This window comes from Corvus hawaiiensis, chromosome 2, assembly GCF_020740725.1.
Source record: "Corvus hawaiiensis isolate bCorHaw1 chromosome 2, bCorHaw1.pri.cur, whole genome shotgun sequence".
Taxonomy (NCBI): domain Eukaryota; kingdom Metazoa; phylum Chordata; class Aves; order Passeriformes; family Corvidae; genus Corvus; species Corvus hawaiiensis.
Window position 1 is genome coordinate 90946859 of NC_063214.1, and position 17789 is coordinate 90964647.

General features: G+C 39.9%; 1 protein-coding gene across 2 annotated transcripts in view; it reads left to right on the forward strand.

The window, feature by feature from the left end:
• ATP10A (ATPase phospholipid transporting 10A (putative)) overlaps positions 1–16764 on the forward strand; it is a 114327-nt gene extending 97563 nt beyond the window's left edge. For both annotated transcript variants that reach the window (XM_048325031.1, XM_048325039.1), the window contains 7 exons: positions 884–960; positions 4315–4440; positions 8694–8894; positions 11021–11101; positions 11192–11296; positions 11641–11828; positions 12526–16764. In XM_048325031.1, the coding sequence (XP_048180988.1) occupies positions 884–960; positions 4315–4440; positions 8694–8894; positions 11021–11101; positions 11192–11296; positions 11641–11828; positions 12526–13231 (1484 nt within the window). In that variant the 3' untranslated portion in view covers positions 13232–16764. The remainder of the gene's footprint in view (positions 1–883; positions 961–4314; positions 4441–8693; positions 8895–11020; positions 11102–11191; positions 11297–11640; positions 11829–12525) is intronic.
• The last annotated feature ends 1025 nt before the right edge of the window (positions 16765–17789 follow it).

Consider the following 17789-nt stretch of genomic DNA (forward strand, 5'->3'; position numbering starts at 1 on the left):
CTGTATGCATCCTCCCTTTTAACCAACATGAGCTAACTTAGGGTTGTGTCACACACTCACAAAGACATCAGCTTTGTCTGGTGAGTGGATACTACTCTTTACATGTGCCAACAGCAGGGAAACTGGTGAGATGTGGTGTGCACCTCAGCCACTGAAGTTTAAAACTACGTGTCTTGTCATAAGCCAATACAGTTTCATTTTCCACTAGTACACTGGCTGTAAATTTGAGGTTAATAAGTAGATACATATCTCATTCTGATATCCTGTCTACGGCACCTATCACTTGTGGTATCGTGATTGGAAGCAGAGTAGTGGGGTGGTGGCTCTGCAGCCATTCCAATTAAATCTACCAGTCTTCGGTGTATTAAAGATCTCGGACTGGTCAACCCTACTCTCTTGACTTTTTCTTTCATTCATCTACTTTTTAACTTTTTTTAGTATTTTTAAAGTGTAGACATCTTCACTGGCTTTAGGCCTTCTGGGACATTTAATTCTTGGTCATACCTGATTGCAGGCAGACTGTTAATCAGGAAGTAGAAGTATTGGGAAGCTCATTCTCAGCCTTCCACTGTTTTACTATTAGTGCAGTTCAGGCCTGACACCTGAATTTTAGGTATAACTAAAATGAGATGGATTTGTTTTATTGTTACTTTCCTGTAATTAAAAGGTGTACAAAGATCTGAATGTCTTGGAAACTTTGCAAGCTTTGAACCTTATGTTCTATAGATGTATCGTTTTCTACCGCACATCTCCCTTACTATACCCAACCAGCACTTACTAAATGTCTCTCTATACTCAACAACAACTGTTTTTCCTTTGTTTTGTTGCTGCTAAAAGTAGGTGATCTACTAGTGACAGCAAAACTGTATTCTGTTATCTTTAGGTGATGGTGCTAATGATGTCAGCATGATCCAAGTGGCAGATGTTGGTGTGGGGATCTCTGGTCAAGAAGGCATGCAGGTAATGTTGCTCATCCAGTGGAATGCACTCCCATGAGGGGGTGAAACAGACACTTCCTATAGGTCAGATTGTTCAGACTGCCTCTGGATAGTCAGCACAAATAAAGAAAAAGCAGCAAGTTGTGCTGAGGAGTCACAGTTGTGTGTTATAAGGGTTCTTTCAACCTGAGTTTGAGCTCACAGTTGTTCTCAGATCTCTGATGCATGTACACACACTCTGCCTTCTCAGAAAATTGAACTTACCATATCCCTTTAAGCAATATGATTAAAGAAATAATTAGCTAAATACTTGTTTACAGGAGGAAAAAAAATCTCAGTTATGCATTATTTAGGAAATAAAGGTTCATCTTATTCTGGCTTTTATTCTCCTCTCTCCTGTATTGCTTGGGTATACTTCTGTGGAGTGGCTGCACAAGCCAATACAACTGACATAGCTTATTTGCATGATGTGGTGGTGACCCTTAGCCCAGCCACCCACACAGCTCACTCACTCAGCTTATTCAGACAGCAAAACAGAAATTGTGGCCCTTTGCAGAACCACTGCTCCCTACACCTTATAGTAAGTTTTGGTTTTGGCTACATTTCCAGCCACAGGGAATAGCAGATTGAGGGTACTTGCCTTGTAGTCTTCTGGATGTGTTCCACCCATGATTACTGCATTTTCCACTGTGTAAGAGGCACTTCTCTCATCCCCAGAAATGATGTATGTATTATCTCAGCCTCCTCTACTGCTACTGCAGATCAGTTGCAGTGTTAGGACCAGACATGGCAGTAAGACACAGAGAATGAGGAGGATACCTCATTTCCACAACCTACCTTGTATTTGGGCGGGCTGATTGCATGAGAAAAGAGAGTAGCTGAGTATATGTCAAATAGCTCTGTTTGAAAGTGGGAAGTGTTTCCATCCTGAGGACCTGAGCAGATGAGCATGCTCCTTAACTTGCTTACCAGTGGGTGGTTCTCTGACCCAAATTGCATTTTTTGCAACAGTGGCTGGATGTTTTGCTCAAAAGGGAAGAGAGGCCTCCTTCACACAGTGCACAAGTTGGCTATAGAGTTTTATTTCATGGGATTTCATGAATGCTGTAATTTATTTGGGTCAACGCCCAAACTTATGAAACAAAAATTAAAGTGAGCTATGAACTTGGGTATCAACTTTATGCATTTTCTGACTCCAGATCAGCAGAAGCTAGGACAGGTCACTGGAGAAAAGTCAGTAGATACTTTTCTTCTTTATCATACACTTTTCAATGTGTATGAATCTTCAAATTACTTCTGCATTGTCACTCTGCAGGCAGTCCAAGCTTCAGAGAGCTCAGAGAAGACTGGTTTTGTGGGCTCCCCTCCAAACCTGTCAGTTCAAAAAAGTCTGCTGCAAACTTCTTCAGTCTTACCACCTCTTATGAACTTACCAATAAGCTCTTGTCATCTATGTATTAATTCAGATCAATTTTTTTCCTAATGCAGACATACATTGCTCATAGGATTTTTTTTTGACTCCTTGCCCCTTTATGCCACTTTCAGTTGAGCTCATACACTTACAATAACCAGTCCTCAAATTCCCCTGGCTTTTGCAGTGTATTCAGGTCTGAAAGCTATTTTCTCATTAACTCATTAAACTACCTGTTTTTTTCTAAATGAAAGTTCAACAGAGTGGAAAATGTTTATAGATCCCTTCCCTTCCTGCAAGTCCTAAGGAACCACACAGACCTCTTTACTATAAACAACTGTCAGATTTGTACACATGCAGGTACTCAGAAGGCGTTGAGCATTTAGATGTCTAAGACAGCAATACTGTCTGATTTATTTTCTTTCCACATTCTGTGGAAGCATGTGGAGCTGGAAGAAAAAAAAGAAGTAAAATGTGAAAAATCAAGGGGCTATTTTGAGACTAAGTAAACATGCAAATGTAACTGGATAACATATCTTTCTCTCTGTGTTTCTCACCATCATAAAAATGGAATGAAAAAAGAAAAAAATCATGACACTTCTCAGAGTGTGCTGAGAAGTACTATGTTAGAAGCACAAATGAAGCTAACGTTTTTGTTTTGACATTGGATAGGCTGAGATGGGGTGGAGGACAAGGAAGCAGACATTGCATAGCTCTGTTCTCCTCAAACTGCAAGATAGCTGTATGTCTGCAAGACAAATCAGACTTCTGTGCAGGGAGATTATAACAAGTGTGTCTCAGTACCTGAGAAATCCTAGGATGTGTCAACATACTAAAAAGTGTCTCAGTCCTTATATATATATCTACTGCTTAAATTGCAATGCATTCTTACACCTTCTCTTGCATACTGTTTTAGAGTTTATTTTGATAGCTTCTACAAGCACTTACATGGGAAAAACTGAGCCCTTTTGATGTTTTACCAAGAAAGAGAATTAGGAAAACTTAAAAGGAAATATGTCTCTCATTTAAAAATACAGACAAAATATAGCCATCAGAGTGTAAGGAGGATACTGCTCCTTTGGAGGTTTCCACTTTTCCTTCTGTTTTTGCTGAACTGAATTGTGAGAAGAAAGGTGATACCAAAATAGAAAATTAAATGTAAAATAATATTAACTGAAACCTTAGTGTGATCCTAGGCATAAGGAAAATCATGAAACAACCATGATAACACAAGTAGGTCTCACCTAGATGTACAGTACCCTGAAATTTAGTCAAAATTAGAGAGAAACTGTGTGATTCATTTTGTCAGTGTCATCTGACAGTCTGCACAGTCCCAGAGGACTCTCATCTAGTGTGATTTTTTTCTCATACACAGTTATAGAAAATGTGCGATTTTAAAAAACCATCAAAATATTGGTATCTCAGGACAGCCAAAGTAAACTTTATAAACCAGGTCTGCAAATAAAATTAAAACTAATATTTTTATTGTTTTGTCTTTTGAAGTCGAATAATTATGATGCAACCACTTAATTGTGCTGTTCTTATCTTATTCTCTGGAAATTCATTTTGCCCTGTAAGAACACTGTAGTTTTTACAGAGAAGGATGTTACAGCCACCAAGATCTTCATACATGGACCCTGAGCCTTCATGCTCGTCCAAGTGCAATTTCCAGCCATTCTCCAACCTCTTGCTTTTTGTTGTTGCTTGTCACCATCTGCAGTGTAGGCTGTAATCTCGTCTGGGTGAGGACTGGGTTGTCTTGCATGTCCTGCCAAGCTGCTGCATTTGCTCATGGGTATTTCAAATCCATGCAGCAATAGCTGCATTTCATAAGCACTGTCATGAATTTCATTCTTCATGAGTATAACTTCCACTGACTGTAGGAGTTGACAAGATGACTAGATGCATTGTTAGTGTTAGAAGTGGTGCTTTACAATAATGATTCCAACCTTTGTTTCATTAAAGGCGGTGATGGCAAGCGACTTTGCAATCCCGAGGTTCAGGCATTTGGAGAAGCTTTTGCTTGTTCATGGCCACTGGTGTTATTCCCGACTCGCCAACATGGTGCTGTATTTCTTCTACAAAAATGCCGTAAGTGTTTGACTTGGCAGCTTTATGGCACCACATGTTTCCAGGGTTTATTTTGTGCTAAGTGAGCATTAGGTCAGCCTTCAAATGGTTTATAAATAAGCTGCAAAGAAATTTGTGGAGCTGAAAGACAGCTGGCTGCCATTTGCAGAAATACGGGACCCACTCCATAACAGCTACAGTGTGCTGCTGAATGTGCAAATTAGGTAACACAAATAACAAGCCCTGCTGAAGAAAAGTTTCTTTATGGAGCAGTTTTGCAGAATTTAGCTGGCTGGATACAGAAGTCTTCAATGCCAAAGACATCCAGAACTGGTCCCAAGTAGCAGTTGAGTGTGTTTTCTCTTCCTGACTGTATCTCATCATTGTTTATGAATCATTGTACATATTTCCTAGTGACTTGAGATAATTCGAGTCCTTTCTGTATCTCAGATGCAGAGACTGGGAAGGCTTTTTTCTTGATTTATCTCACTTCCAACTAATCAAAAGAGTTTATTAGAAAGGAAGCACACAGTGGTAAAGAACAGATGACGGGTCTGTGTTTCCTCCCTGGTGTATGAAACAGGACTCAATCCAGTACTGGGCATCGAGCCAGAGGCAACTCAACTCCTTGGCCTCAACAAAGGCTCTTTGCATTGATCTTGGAGTACAAAGATGATTGATTGAAAACAGCCTAACAAGGCAACCAAGAATACCACCAGCTGGGTGGGACTCCCTGGCAGGCACATATATTTGCTCACTTGGCAACAGCTACAGATCACTTTGGGAGTAAGGTGTATGAAGAAGCAGGTAGAAGAGGACAGCTAGAACACTCATACCTCTGTTTTCTCCAGAGGGCAATGTATGAACTGTGTGCAGGAGACTGGATTTTTTCCCCAGTATCAGAAAAAAAGTGGGTTTCAGTTTTTTAAAAGTTGCTTTCCAATTTTAATCTTTTAAATTAAAGTAATGCACATAAGACACTCCAGCAATCAGCAGCCAGAGATGCTGTTTATACATCGATGCTTTTGTTCAGCTTGGGTAAAATCTTCCATTTTCTTTGGTACAACTGCCCTTGATTACAAGTATTATTTCTCATGCCATTTTTAGACATTTTCACAAGCTACCGCCTCAAGGCTAGAATCTGAAGAAATCTCTTTGTGTTGGCTGTGTTTTGGCAGCCTTCATAGCTTTCTGAGAAATACTTGTTGCTTCTGACTCTAAAATTGTAGTTGGATATCCAGCATATAGACATGAATATGTCTGACACAGTGCCTGCCCTTAAGGAAAGATTGTTAAAAATGGAAAGATAGGAGCACCTGAACCTTTTGCAAGGAGACTATTCTGGATGATTCTCCACAGTCAAGATAGCTACACTGCAAATGTTCTGCAAGTTTTCTGTTTCCTCAAATGTTTTTTTCCCCATTTGCTCATACTATGAAATTTTCCATTCTCTACTAGAACCTATCTAATTTAAAATTTAAACTCCATGTTGCTGCAAAAGCCATTTGGAAACTCAAATGACTTATCCAAGAAGATGTTTGGCTTCGTGGAGATGAGAAAAATGCAAGTAAAATACAAACTAAAACATAGCATGACTGGAAATATCTGAGCTTGATGAAAAGGCATTTCATGTAAACAAAATTTTACCTGCACAAGCATGCTCATCTTCTTCCCTTTATGCTTTGTCTCTGCAAGACAGCACTGAACATTTTTTTGACATATGCTTCATTCACTGAGACATTCTGTCTGGGACCACATTTATAAAACAGTCTCATCTTGATGCCTTTTCCTGGTCTTAAAATCAAGAGGCATACACAGTTAGAAGGGGAAAAGGGATTTTACCTTGGTATTTATTTTTAAGGATCCTTAGGTGTACACGACCAGGTCATATGCATCGAGATGCACCCCGCCGAGCCTATCTCTCTCTTTCCCTGTGTCTCTCTTTCTCCCCCCCAACATTGGGTATAACATTATAGGTTTTACTAATTAGCATATCTATCAAAGATTCCCCAATGAGAGGCTCGAGTGAGCCCCCCTCCCCAAGGAGCCTTCCCCTGGATGGTTCTATCTTGGTTTACAGAATATGTTCTGGAGAGGACCTTGGGGTCTGGGGCACACTGATCCCTAGCTACGAAGCTTCTAAAATGTTTAGTCTCTTAGCTTGACAAACAAGTCCAAGAATGTAGGCAAAAAGCACTAGGAATACAGAAGTTGTAAAAGGTATAACAGGGGTATAAAAGAAAAGGCAAAAATCTTCATGGCATCAATCTAGCTGGGAAAGAAAGGAAACCTTTTTTATTTAAAATGTTTATGTAAATTTGTTTTGTCTTTTTCAGAGGGGTAATGCACAGAGGCAAGAGAGAACATTTGAAATAAAATTTAAAACTTGTTTAATACAAAATAAACTTTTAGGAGAAAAAAATCTGATTTAAGCTTGATTGCTGAAATTTCATTTATGTGTGTAGCTTTCTTCAACAGCACTATTATGACCCATAGTAGAGGTGGTAGGAAGATTTTCAGCTGATTGTATTTTCATCAAACTGCCTATTTGCACCAGAGCCAAATGGTTTCCAAGACAGGTTAGCAAGGCTCTAGAGAGAAAATTTAATAGGTCCAGGATTAGCTTCATTTTGTTTTAAAACAGTAAGAAAACAGTATCTAAATTCACATGTTTGTTTCATTTTCTTTTTTGAGAAATTACTCAAGAAATTTTGTTTGGTTTTGGATGTGGAAAAGAAATAATTTTCAAAATACGTACAGTTTGGGAAATTGCCGTGTCCCAGACAACTGTACTGAAGAGGGTAGGCTTTAGTAACTCAGTCTTGTTTGGGCCAGATAAATATATTTACAGAAACAAATCTAGAGGTCATGCTTACAAAAATACTACCATTTAACTTTTCCTAGGTTAATTTATAATATGGGCTCACTAACAGTGAGGTGTATTTGCTGCTCATACACAAGCCACTTCAATGTAGGGTGTAAACATTGCCTGAGCACATATCTACTTTATGTATATATATATGTATAAATATATGTGTATAAATATATATACACACACATATGTACATTTGTGTACTGCAGGACTGACCTCTTACTCTGTGGCAATTCCCCTTTACGAGATAGGCTTAGTCTCCTTAAAGCAGCTTTCACTGACTAAGCACTCCATAACCTTTTTTTCCTCCTATGTTTAATTTTCAACCACATTTGGGCACACAGGTAGAACAGATCTGTATTTTCCTCTGTGTATCTAAAATTCATGAAGGGTTAACATTCTCCATCTGGCTGAAAGCTTTTTGAGAACAGAATACAAAAAGAAGAGGAAATGAAAGAAGAGGTCATGTCATTTCCCATCTTCATGGTTAAAAGGAGGGAAACCCTCAGCAGTGTCCAACAGTTTTCTGGTTTTAATCACTTTACAAAGCATAATAAAAATTGTAGTTTTAGGAGAACCAAGCCTGGGAATTTATTTCCTTCTCTAGGAAGCTGGCCATCTTTTTCTAGGCCTCAAATCCTTCATCAACGTCTGAAATCAGCACCTTTCCTGAGCCCTCTGGGTTTGTAGAAGAAACAAGTTGTGTGGTTTATTTCTTTTTGGGGGACTCCAACCCAAGTAGATGAACAACCCTTCTGCAGCTGTGTATGCAGCTGATCTCTACATAGAGCGGAAGAGTAAGGGAGATTGAGGAATCTTTACAGCACTGCTAGTTTGCTGGATGTCAAAGCACAAAGACTGAATAGTAAGACAACTTTTCTAGACCTTACAGTTTCACCTTCCCTGCTGCTGCTGGTCTTACGTTAGTCTTGCAAAAAACCTCTGCATTTATCTGTTGTAGACCAGAAAAGTGTCCCGAAACATTTCCAGCCAGCAGAGGGTATTATTGTGGAAATGCTTGTTCTTCCAGTTGTCATGTAAGTGCTGTGACATCAGTACTTACTTACCTAGAGGTCAGTAGTGGTTGGGAGAGCTTTTTACAGTTAACTAAATTGCACCTCAGTGTTTCACTTGAACTGAAAGTTAATTTTGTGTGATTCCTGAGATCTGAGGTTCCAGCAGCACAAAGTCTTGCAGGTGTGCCAGATGTTTGCAGCTTAGCCAAGTGGTCCATGCATCAGGAAGTGAGTTAAAGAGTAGGTATCCTCAGAAGGATTGCTCATGTGTTCAGCTTTCATAGATTAAGTGCTTGCAGAACTGGAATCAGAAAGGTTTCGGAATGCAGTGGGATGATGATCCTCCTTATCTTGTTATATTTACAGCATTGCTTGTTCTGTTTCAGATGTTTGTGGCCCTTCTCTTCTGGTACCAGTTCTACTGCGGGTTCTCTGGCTCATCAATGATTGATCAGTGGTATCTGATCTTCTTTAATTTATTCTTCTCTTCTCTTCCACAACTGATTACTGGTGTGCTGGATAAGGATGTGCCAGCTGAAGTGTTAATTGCTGTACCTCAGCTTTATAAAAGCGGACAGAATATGGAGGTAAAAACTTCTTGATTACTGTAATTTCTTTCCTGAACATCTTTAGTTTCAGCTGAAAACCAGCCCTGCTCTCAAAGGGTAGATGACTGATAAATACAGTCTGAGAAGTCAGTGTTATTATTTTGTGATATTTCTTATCTGAGTCAAAATGCCAAAAGTACACCTAAGCAAAAGACAAACAAACAAACAAAACCCCAACCAGCCATATTTTTAATATGTGACAGGAGAGAGCACTGGATGATTTAATTCAGCCTAAACTGAACACCTCCTTCATGGTCCAGGCTCACAACCAACCACAAAAATGAAACAGATCGCACCTTGTAGCTAGTGTGGGCTTTCACAGAATAACCTCACAGTACTTACTCAAAACTTCAGTCCCCAGCCCTTTATAAAAAGAAGAGAAAATGGCCTTGGGAGTAGCACAATAAACTTAGTCTCTGAGAGAGGTAGTCACAGATGACAGACTCAGCTGAAATACCTGTTGAAAACACCTTGTCCCCATCTGCTTGAACTGTACAATGAAAACAGAGGGACTTGCAGGAGCCAAACCATTCCTGTTAATTACAGGTACTGTGTACTGTGGGAAAATCTTGCTGCTTAGCAGAACTATCTATATGGAGATGTTGTTTTGAAGGCAAAAGTCTTCTTTAAAGTATCTTACAAAGCTGTCCTCTGAGAGGACACAGTAAGTGTTTTTTACCTCCAAGTGTACACCTGTATTTGGTACCCCACACATGTAGTGGCATTGCTAGATACTCTCCTGGAAAGATGAAAGGAGAATTTTAGTGTAACTTACTTTAGTCTATTAGTCCAAATTCTGTCTTTTTCATCTGTTGTTTTCTGTTTTCTACATTTCTTCTGTTTCAGTGCATCACACTTGAAAGATCTGTAATATTAATGCCTTCCTTTCTTGCACATTTTTAGGGTGATAGAAATCTTGCAGTGCCTTAAGGCTTGTTGGGAGGTTATGTCTGCCTGTCTTCAGCTCTCAAACTGAGAAGTTTCCAAGGTTCACAGCACAGTTATTTCTCATAGACAAGCCCAGAGATCCTTCTAAGGTTTTTTTTAAAGCTATTGATGATATTCTCTTTATAGTTACCTAAAAAGGCATTTTAAAAACTTAAAAATCCTGTTTCAGGTAGGATCTCTTTCAAAAAGAGATTCAGGGCCTATAGAATTATAGAATAGTTTAGATGGTTCTGGAGACGATCTGATCCAGACCTCTGGTCCAAACAGCTTCAAACCTAGATGAGGTTTCTCAAGTCTTTAACTAGTCCATTCTGAATGTCTCCAACACTGGAGATTCCACAACATCTCTGAGCAACCTGATGCAGATGTTAGTTCAGTAGGCCAAGTAACACCATAATTCTTTCTAAGCATCTTGCAATTCCCATTTTTAGTCTGCAATGATATTTTCCACAAAGGGAAGAAGACCTCATGAACCCAGTTGTTGGACATGTAGAATATATAACAAAATTGTATAAATATTTTGCCATTTATAAACTATTTTTCCTTGTTTCTAGGTCCCTTATATGACCATACATACCCCTGCAATTGTATATTTCTGTAAACCAAAATGTTAGTTTAATACTGGTTTTAGCAAGCAATTTTATGCACACACTTAGAGAGATGTGTGTGTGTATTTATATGTTGTATATACATATTTATAGCATACATCACTGCATGAATTTCCACTAAAGACCATTGTTGTGGATGTTCTCTAAGTTTATGTGCATTTTCTGTTTTCTCTTCTCTGCCAATAAATACCCTGTGCATATGTGGTGTAGAACCCATTTATTCATGTTCATTAGTTGTCTGACTGTAGTTGCATAAAATAGGGTACCTCCATAAATGTTTCCTGGCCTGAGCATCAGACTCAAATTACACCCTCTGCCAGGAAAAAAAAAAATAAGGCAAAAGACTTCCATCCCAGAACAGAGTGACTTGCAGGTAGACTGTTCGTGCTTCGTCCCCCAGGGTAGCTAAATGATTGGCAAAGTTACAAAGCTATTTCCCCAAGCCCTTAAACCTTGAAATATGCCCCTCAAAATACCTATCCTGGCAGATATCCAGGATCTTCATTGTGATCTGATTTTCTTAATTTTTTTTTTTTTTTAATGATGCAGGAGTACCAACCACACATGTTTTGGATGAACATGATTGATGCTATGTATCAAAGCCTGGTTTGCTTCTTCATCCCCTATTTTGTAAGTGTTTGGTTTAAGCCATTCTATTTCAAGCATTTGGAGGAGAACTGGCAACTCAGCTTGGGCTAAATTCTGTCTTCCTTTTTACAGACTTACTATGATTCGGAGGTGGACATCTTCTCCTGGGGAACTCCCATCACCACAATAGCTCTTTTCACCATCATCCTGCATTTGGCTATTGAAACCAAAACTTGGGTAAGGTACCCACAGCCTACATAGAAACTCACTGGCACATACATAGTTCTTCTCTTAGTGCTTCCTTTCAAAAATATAAGATGATTGCTTCTTTCCCTCAGCACATTCTACTTTTAGCAAGCATTTTAAACAAACATGGAGAAGGTTTTAAAGTATGATCTGCAAACAGCTTTGTAGTGTTGTATTTATAATAAGAATTTATAAATATACAAGGCTCTAAACTTTTTGCTGTGCATGGATTTGACTCCAGAAATTAAGGAATTTTGATTTAAATAAGTCACAGCAAATTTCTCAGAATATAAAGAATAATTATACTTTTGTTCTTTTTTTGGTTGCTGTTCTAGACTTTTCTTCACTGGACATCTTGCATCTTCAGTATCATTTTATTTTTATTTGTGGCTCTGGTTTACAATGCTTCCTGCCCAGTCTGCCATCCTCCATCCAATCCCTACTGGACTATGGAAAGGCTGATGGGAGACCCTATGTTCTATTTTGCTTGCATTATATCACCAGTTGTTGCGTTGCTGCCCAGGTACTGTATCTTCTCTCCTATCTTTTCTTGTATGTAAAGGCACTTTATGCATATGATTGGGAGAGCAAGAACATTTTCCACCCCCCCTCTTTTGTTTTACCTACCAGCCAACTCACTTTCTTTCAGTAGCTGATTATATGAAGTCAGGTTGTCAAACCTATTCTGTGCTTCTGACCACAGGAACAGACCACAGCTCCTGACCATAGGCCACAGGAGTGGGATAATTGTAGACTGTTGGTCAAACCTCCTGGCCATGCAGAGGTTTGCTGCCCTGTGAGGTTTTCTGTATTGCTTCCAGATTCAGTCCATCCTCACACAAAAAGCACAGTACAGAAATTCTCATAGTACGTTGTGGACCTACTTGCCTATTTCTAGATGTAGGAGGCTTGCTCTGCAGACTTACCCTCTTTGCCTTCGATTCCTCATCAGGAAAGATTAAAGACTGTGCATAATCACAAGGTGGATCACTGGCTAAAGAGTCAGATTTATTACTCTGCTTAATTAAGTTATTAATCAAAATATTAGCACAGCATTCAGAGCTGTCCATTTGCAAGCTTTCTTGTGTAGAGCATAAGAACAGCACATAGAACTGTCTTATTTTTCTGTGTTGTACTTTTGGCTTGGGTATTTTCTCGTAATAACGTATTTGGTATTTCCTTCTTTCCTGTCTTTTCACGTGCCCATTTTCCTCTTGCAGATTCCTGTACAGAACCCTCCAGGGAACACTATTCCCAACCCAGCTTCAGCTTGGACGCCAGTTGAGTAAACTGTCCCCAGAGACTCGCACCCAGCTTCTCACCAAGTTGAATGTAAAGGAGACAACATGTCAGACACGGCTCTTTGCAGACAGCTTCTCACCGAGCCTTGGCTCAAATGCTAGTGATTGTTCTAAGGCTAATAACCAAAGCACTCCTTTGCAAGCATCTCCTCAAACAAGGGAGTCACTTTTCCAAGAGCACACAAAGGCAGAACATAAAACAGATCAGACTGCAGCTGCCTCTCCCCAGGGTGCTGTGTTGTATGAGGAAAACAAGCTCCCCTCATCAGCCAGTAGTCTGGAAAGGTCTGTGGGATTTCATGAAGTTCAATGTGGCACTTCAGAGGTGGAGTCGTTGCCTGTGGGAACAACATTCCCATGGAGCACAGCAGTTGACCAAGCAGACTTCAGTTTGTTGAAGTGGATCACATCAACTCCACTGTTCAGTCACATTGGGACTGTTCTACAGGTGTCATCCAGCAGTTTACAAAATGAAACACAGGACAGTATGTGTGTGCTTGGCTCTTCTTTGCATGTGGACTTCAAAGGCTTAAAAGAAGAGAGCTCAAATAACTTGCAGGGCAAAATGAAAGGAACCCCAACTGATCATTGTAAAAGTGACAATTCCGAGACCACCTTTTTATGACATGGGCCATAAAAATATTTATATATTTTCTATTTGCACACATTTATAGTGAGATTACTCTATTTGTTTCCAAAGGTGAAACAGAAAATCAAAGGTACAAAATGATTATTTAAGAATGTTTAAATACAGTTTATTGAAATAAGAGCTTTAAATATAAAAAGAAACACTTGAAAGTTCCATTTATATTGTTTTATTTTTTCATCTCATTTTGTAAGAAAATGCCTTATCTTTATTTTTCAGATGCTTCTCTTTTATTCTGACACATACTGTAAAAGCAAAGGATCTATCTACCATATTTGAAAGGACTAGATTCAGCAACAATTATTGATATCATTATAGGCAATTCAGTAATCAAGGAGGAAAAACCATGATAATAAAGAGTCACTGTATTCCATCCATCATCTGCTTGCCAGGGTGTTTTGTCACTGAGGCAAAGCTATGGAATTATTATACACCTCTCTGTAAATGTTAACAGTATCTTACCACCACATTAATAATACTGATATTTTATAAATGACACCTTGTTCTGATATTGCAGCCATAGCATTTGGTGTGTCATGATAAAACAATAAATAAATGACCATCTGTATTGCAAAGTGACTTCCCAGTCTGGCATTAACTGTAACTCAGCCCTTCCCTTGGAGTAGCTGGCGTTTGGCTGGGCATGGCCTTACATCATGCTGTACAAAAAGCTTGCTGCTTGTTTGTAAGGAAGGATTTGGTGGCAAAAAGCTGGTGCCTCATGTCTGCTGTAGAGTTTGGGTGGGGAAGCCTGTGATCTTCAGTGCTGGAACCCTATCACAGGCACTGTTACTGAAGGGGTCTGTTCGGCTTGCTAGTGGGGTGAAGGACTGACAGAGAGGAATTTTGTGAGACGCCTTTGCTGTTGTTTCAGCCAGGTTAAATCGAGTTCTTGGGGATGGTGAAGCCAAATGACCAGCTGTGAGGGTACATGCTAAGCAGAGGTATTTGAGCCTGATGTAAAGCAGGCTATCCAGTCCCAAAAGCAGGAAGCTGCACTGCTTTCTGAGGTTATGCCTGAGCTGACCTCACGTGGTTGTAAATCCCAGACTGCCACTGGTACATGGGTGTGCGGCTGCCCTGTGCCAGGCTGATGGATCCCAGCCTTGGAACGCTGCTTGGTTCTTTCACACCTGGTCACCATGACCACATATGCACTATGTGCTGCACTTCTTTTCCTCTTTGCAGATTTTCAGATGGCCTTTGCATTTCTTGCCATCAGTTGTGTAAGGCCACAACTTGTTCGTGCCATGCTCTGTGCCTGGCAACCTGCCTGCCATGTGGATTGCCTCAGCATGGTAAGACACAGTGCCTACCATCTGTCACTTGCTAATCCGCTCAGGATCTTTTTTTTTCAAAGATTTATATACACTGGCCTCTTTCCCAAAGGCTGAATTGATAATATGATACTGTAAAATGCCAATGAAAGGAAGAGATGAAAGCAATGTAAATAAGAGCAGTCAGCCTGTAAATGTGTTACCCTCATGAGACATGACACATCCTCATGTAACTAAACTGCATTTTGGGATTAGAATTGACTAGGGACAGGGAAAAGGCACTAAGGGACTCACTATTGTAGTCTCCTGTGAACAGCTTTTAGCATATGATTGATTTGAAAAAAATGAACCTGAAGCAGAACTTCTTTCTTTTACCCTTGAGTTAAAGAGGAACATTGGTTTGTATGTATAGGTTTTAGTGGAGGAAAGCATGCCTGTTATTGACTCATTTGTCACTGGCTGAAAACATGCTGGCATTTCTCTGCTATAATAACTGTGATGGAAATGGGGCATTTGAAGTGTCCACTTGGTTTCCACAAAGGCAGGTGGGCTTCTGCCCTGTTGGTGCCAACACAAGCCAGGAGTGTGGGTCTTGATACACACCTCTGAAGCAGGGCAGATCCCGTGCCCTCAGAGCACTCTCCACTCACTGGAAAGGGAGCCTGCAGAACTCAGCTCAGCTGTAGAAACCTCCTTTGCACAGGTCTCTAGCTGGGGGAGATACCTCCATGTTCAGGTATCTCTCATTGCTCTACCAGCCTTCTTGGTCTTGATAGTAACTGTTGGGATGACTTTGCAGGTAATTTTTTTGCAAGGTTAGCTGGCTGTATTTAACACATCCTGTGCAGAGATTGCTGTTCTAAATACTCATCTGTGTGGAGATGCAGTGTCTTTTAATGTCAGAGGAGAAATCAAATGACACTTCAAAATGTGTAAACGTTGCCATCTGGTTAGAAACCTTCATCTGCTTGTAAAACAGGATCTCACAGAAGGACACAGTGTCAGATACCAGGTGGGCAGAGTTCATAGGTTTGCAGGATGTTAAATTCAGTCTAAGAGTGTCACGGGGTCATAGCTGGAGCTTGCCAGCGATGTCACACGTGTGCCCTCTCTCAGTTACTGCAGCAGCCCTAAGAGCCAGGTGCGGATCTCCTGAACTTACTGACTCCTCTGCACCTTTTCACAGCAGAGTTGGTGTCCCACAGGCTTTCGTGGGATTTGCTGGCAGCAGAAAGGGCTGGAGCATCACTGGGCTTTGGCTCAGAGCTGTACTTCACACTACTTTTTTCAAAAAGAGCCTAAATTCCTCTCTGGCCATGCCTTTGCGGTACAAGATTTGGTTTAGTTGTTGTGCTTTCAGTGTTTCGAGGATTATTTCTGTAGGAGAGGGATAGAAGGGTTCCTTTGGGACTGAGAGGTGCTCATGCACTGCCAGATAGATGTGTTAAGTTGCCACTGTGAGTGTGAGTTGTACATCTGCATCATATATTTAGGGAAACTGTAGATCTCAATCCTCAGCTGCTGTAATCATCATAGCCTTTCCAATACCTGCAAGCTGACTAACCCCAGCTGGGAATCAGGCCTCCATAACTGCTCTATTTTTTGTAAAATAAAAAAAAAAAAATCCTTAGAGATATATTTTGGAATACCTAAGGTGTAATTAACCCCTTTGTACTGAAAGATAAAATATCTTTATTATGGCAGCAATCCTTCAAAAATGTATTAATTTAATCTTAAATAAACCAAATAATCCTGCTGACCTTAATGTAGCAGTGGCCTCAGCAGGGTTGCTTGTGTGCCTACAGATAGGTAGGAGGACGTGCCACATTGAGACCAACATGTGCCAAACCTGCACAGCCAGTTACCTGAAGGCAAGAACCAAGTCAGCTGGATGTCAGCAAGCAAGTTGTCTCCATTTTTTTTTGGGAGATATATTGTAAAATCATATAAATAAAATGTAATTTAAACCACAGTTTGGAGGGGAAAAAAAGCCCAAACAGGTTTCACATTTGGAAAGAAAATATTAAGCAAACTAATTATTTACATTTTAAATCAGTTCTCTCTCCAGCTGCCAGAAGACAAACACATCAAAGCATGTTACTTGCTGGGCTTTAGGGCTTGTCAACATTTTGAAGCTGCTATTAATATTTGAAAATTTTTAGCTAAATAAATACTAATTTCTTTTTGAAGCTGTATACATTGATTTTAATAAAATAGAATAAACTTGTAAAGTTATTCCTTTTGGTGCAATTGAGCAGTTGTTATATCAGGCAAAACAAAGCTTTAAATTCATGAGACTAATCCACAAAAAGCATGCAACTGTTTATTAAAAGATTCCACAAGGCAATTAAAACAATACCCATGTTTGGTCTTTTACCAGCAACAGCCCCCTGTACACTGAAATATTTGCAATGAATTCTGCAAGCACTTCTGTGTCTGCTTGACGTTGCTGGCTGAAGTAGTCCGGATGAAATTAATCACTGAGAAGAAGAGAGTTTTGAATTAAGCATCACAGTGTTCCATACTTCTTAGTCTTATTTATGGGAACCAACTTCTCAGTGATTTATCCATTTCAAAAATTCCTTCTGGATGTATAAAGATCTTTTAGAAACAGCCAGAAGTCTTCTATCAGGTTGGCTCTCTAGTCTCAGAAATTTTATCTCACACATATTCCAGGGCACTAGAACTGGGCATATAAATATCAAAATGGAAACAAAACAACCTTCCACTATTTTTTCCAGGCTTTTCCAGCTATACATCACTGCTCTGTGTGCCCAGTCATGAATCTTCTTGCTGCCCTCCTGCACTGGCTGTGGAACCACAGCCTTACGCCCTGATTAAAATTTCCTCAGACCTTTTCAGATTATTCAAACAGAGACTGTTCTTGCTTCTATTACATGACTTCCTGAACTACCTTGCACTGAACTTTGATTTATCATTTATTCACATCCAGTTCACTGCTCAGGGCAGCAGTCTGTGCATGCTCCCAGTACATCTCCTGAAGGCTCTACCCACTTAATCAAGTACTGCTTTGCTGTGCCTTGAGCCACCTTTCTAGTGTCATGCTCACCTTTTGCTGCACTCCAGGCTTATAGTTCCTCTAAACATTACTGACTGCCTGATCCACACACACAAGATACAGAGGATTTGAGGAGGTTTACTTGTTAAAGTTGCTATATAAAAGGGTTTTGCATGAATACTGGTTTCAGTAAATGGAGATGTTCAGCTTAAAATAAACTGTCAGAACTGCGTGTGCTTGA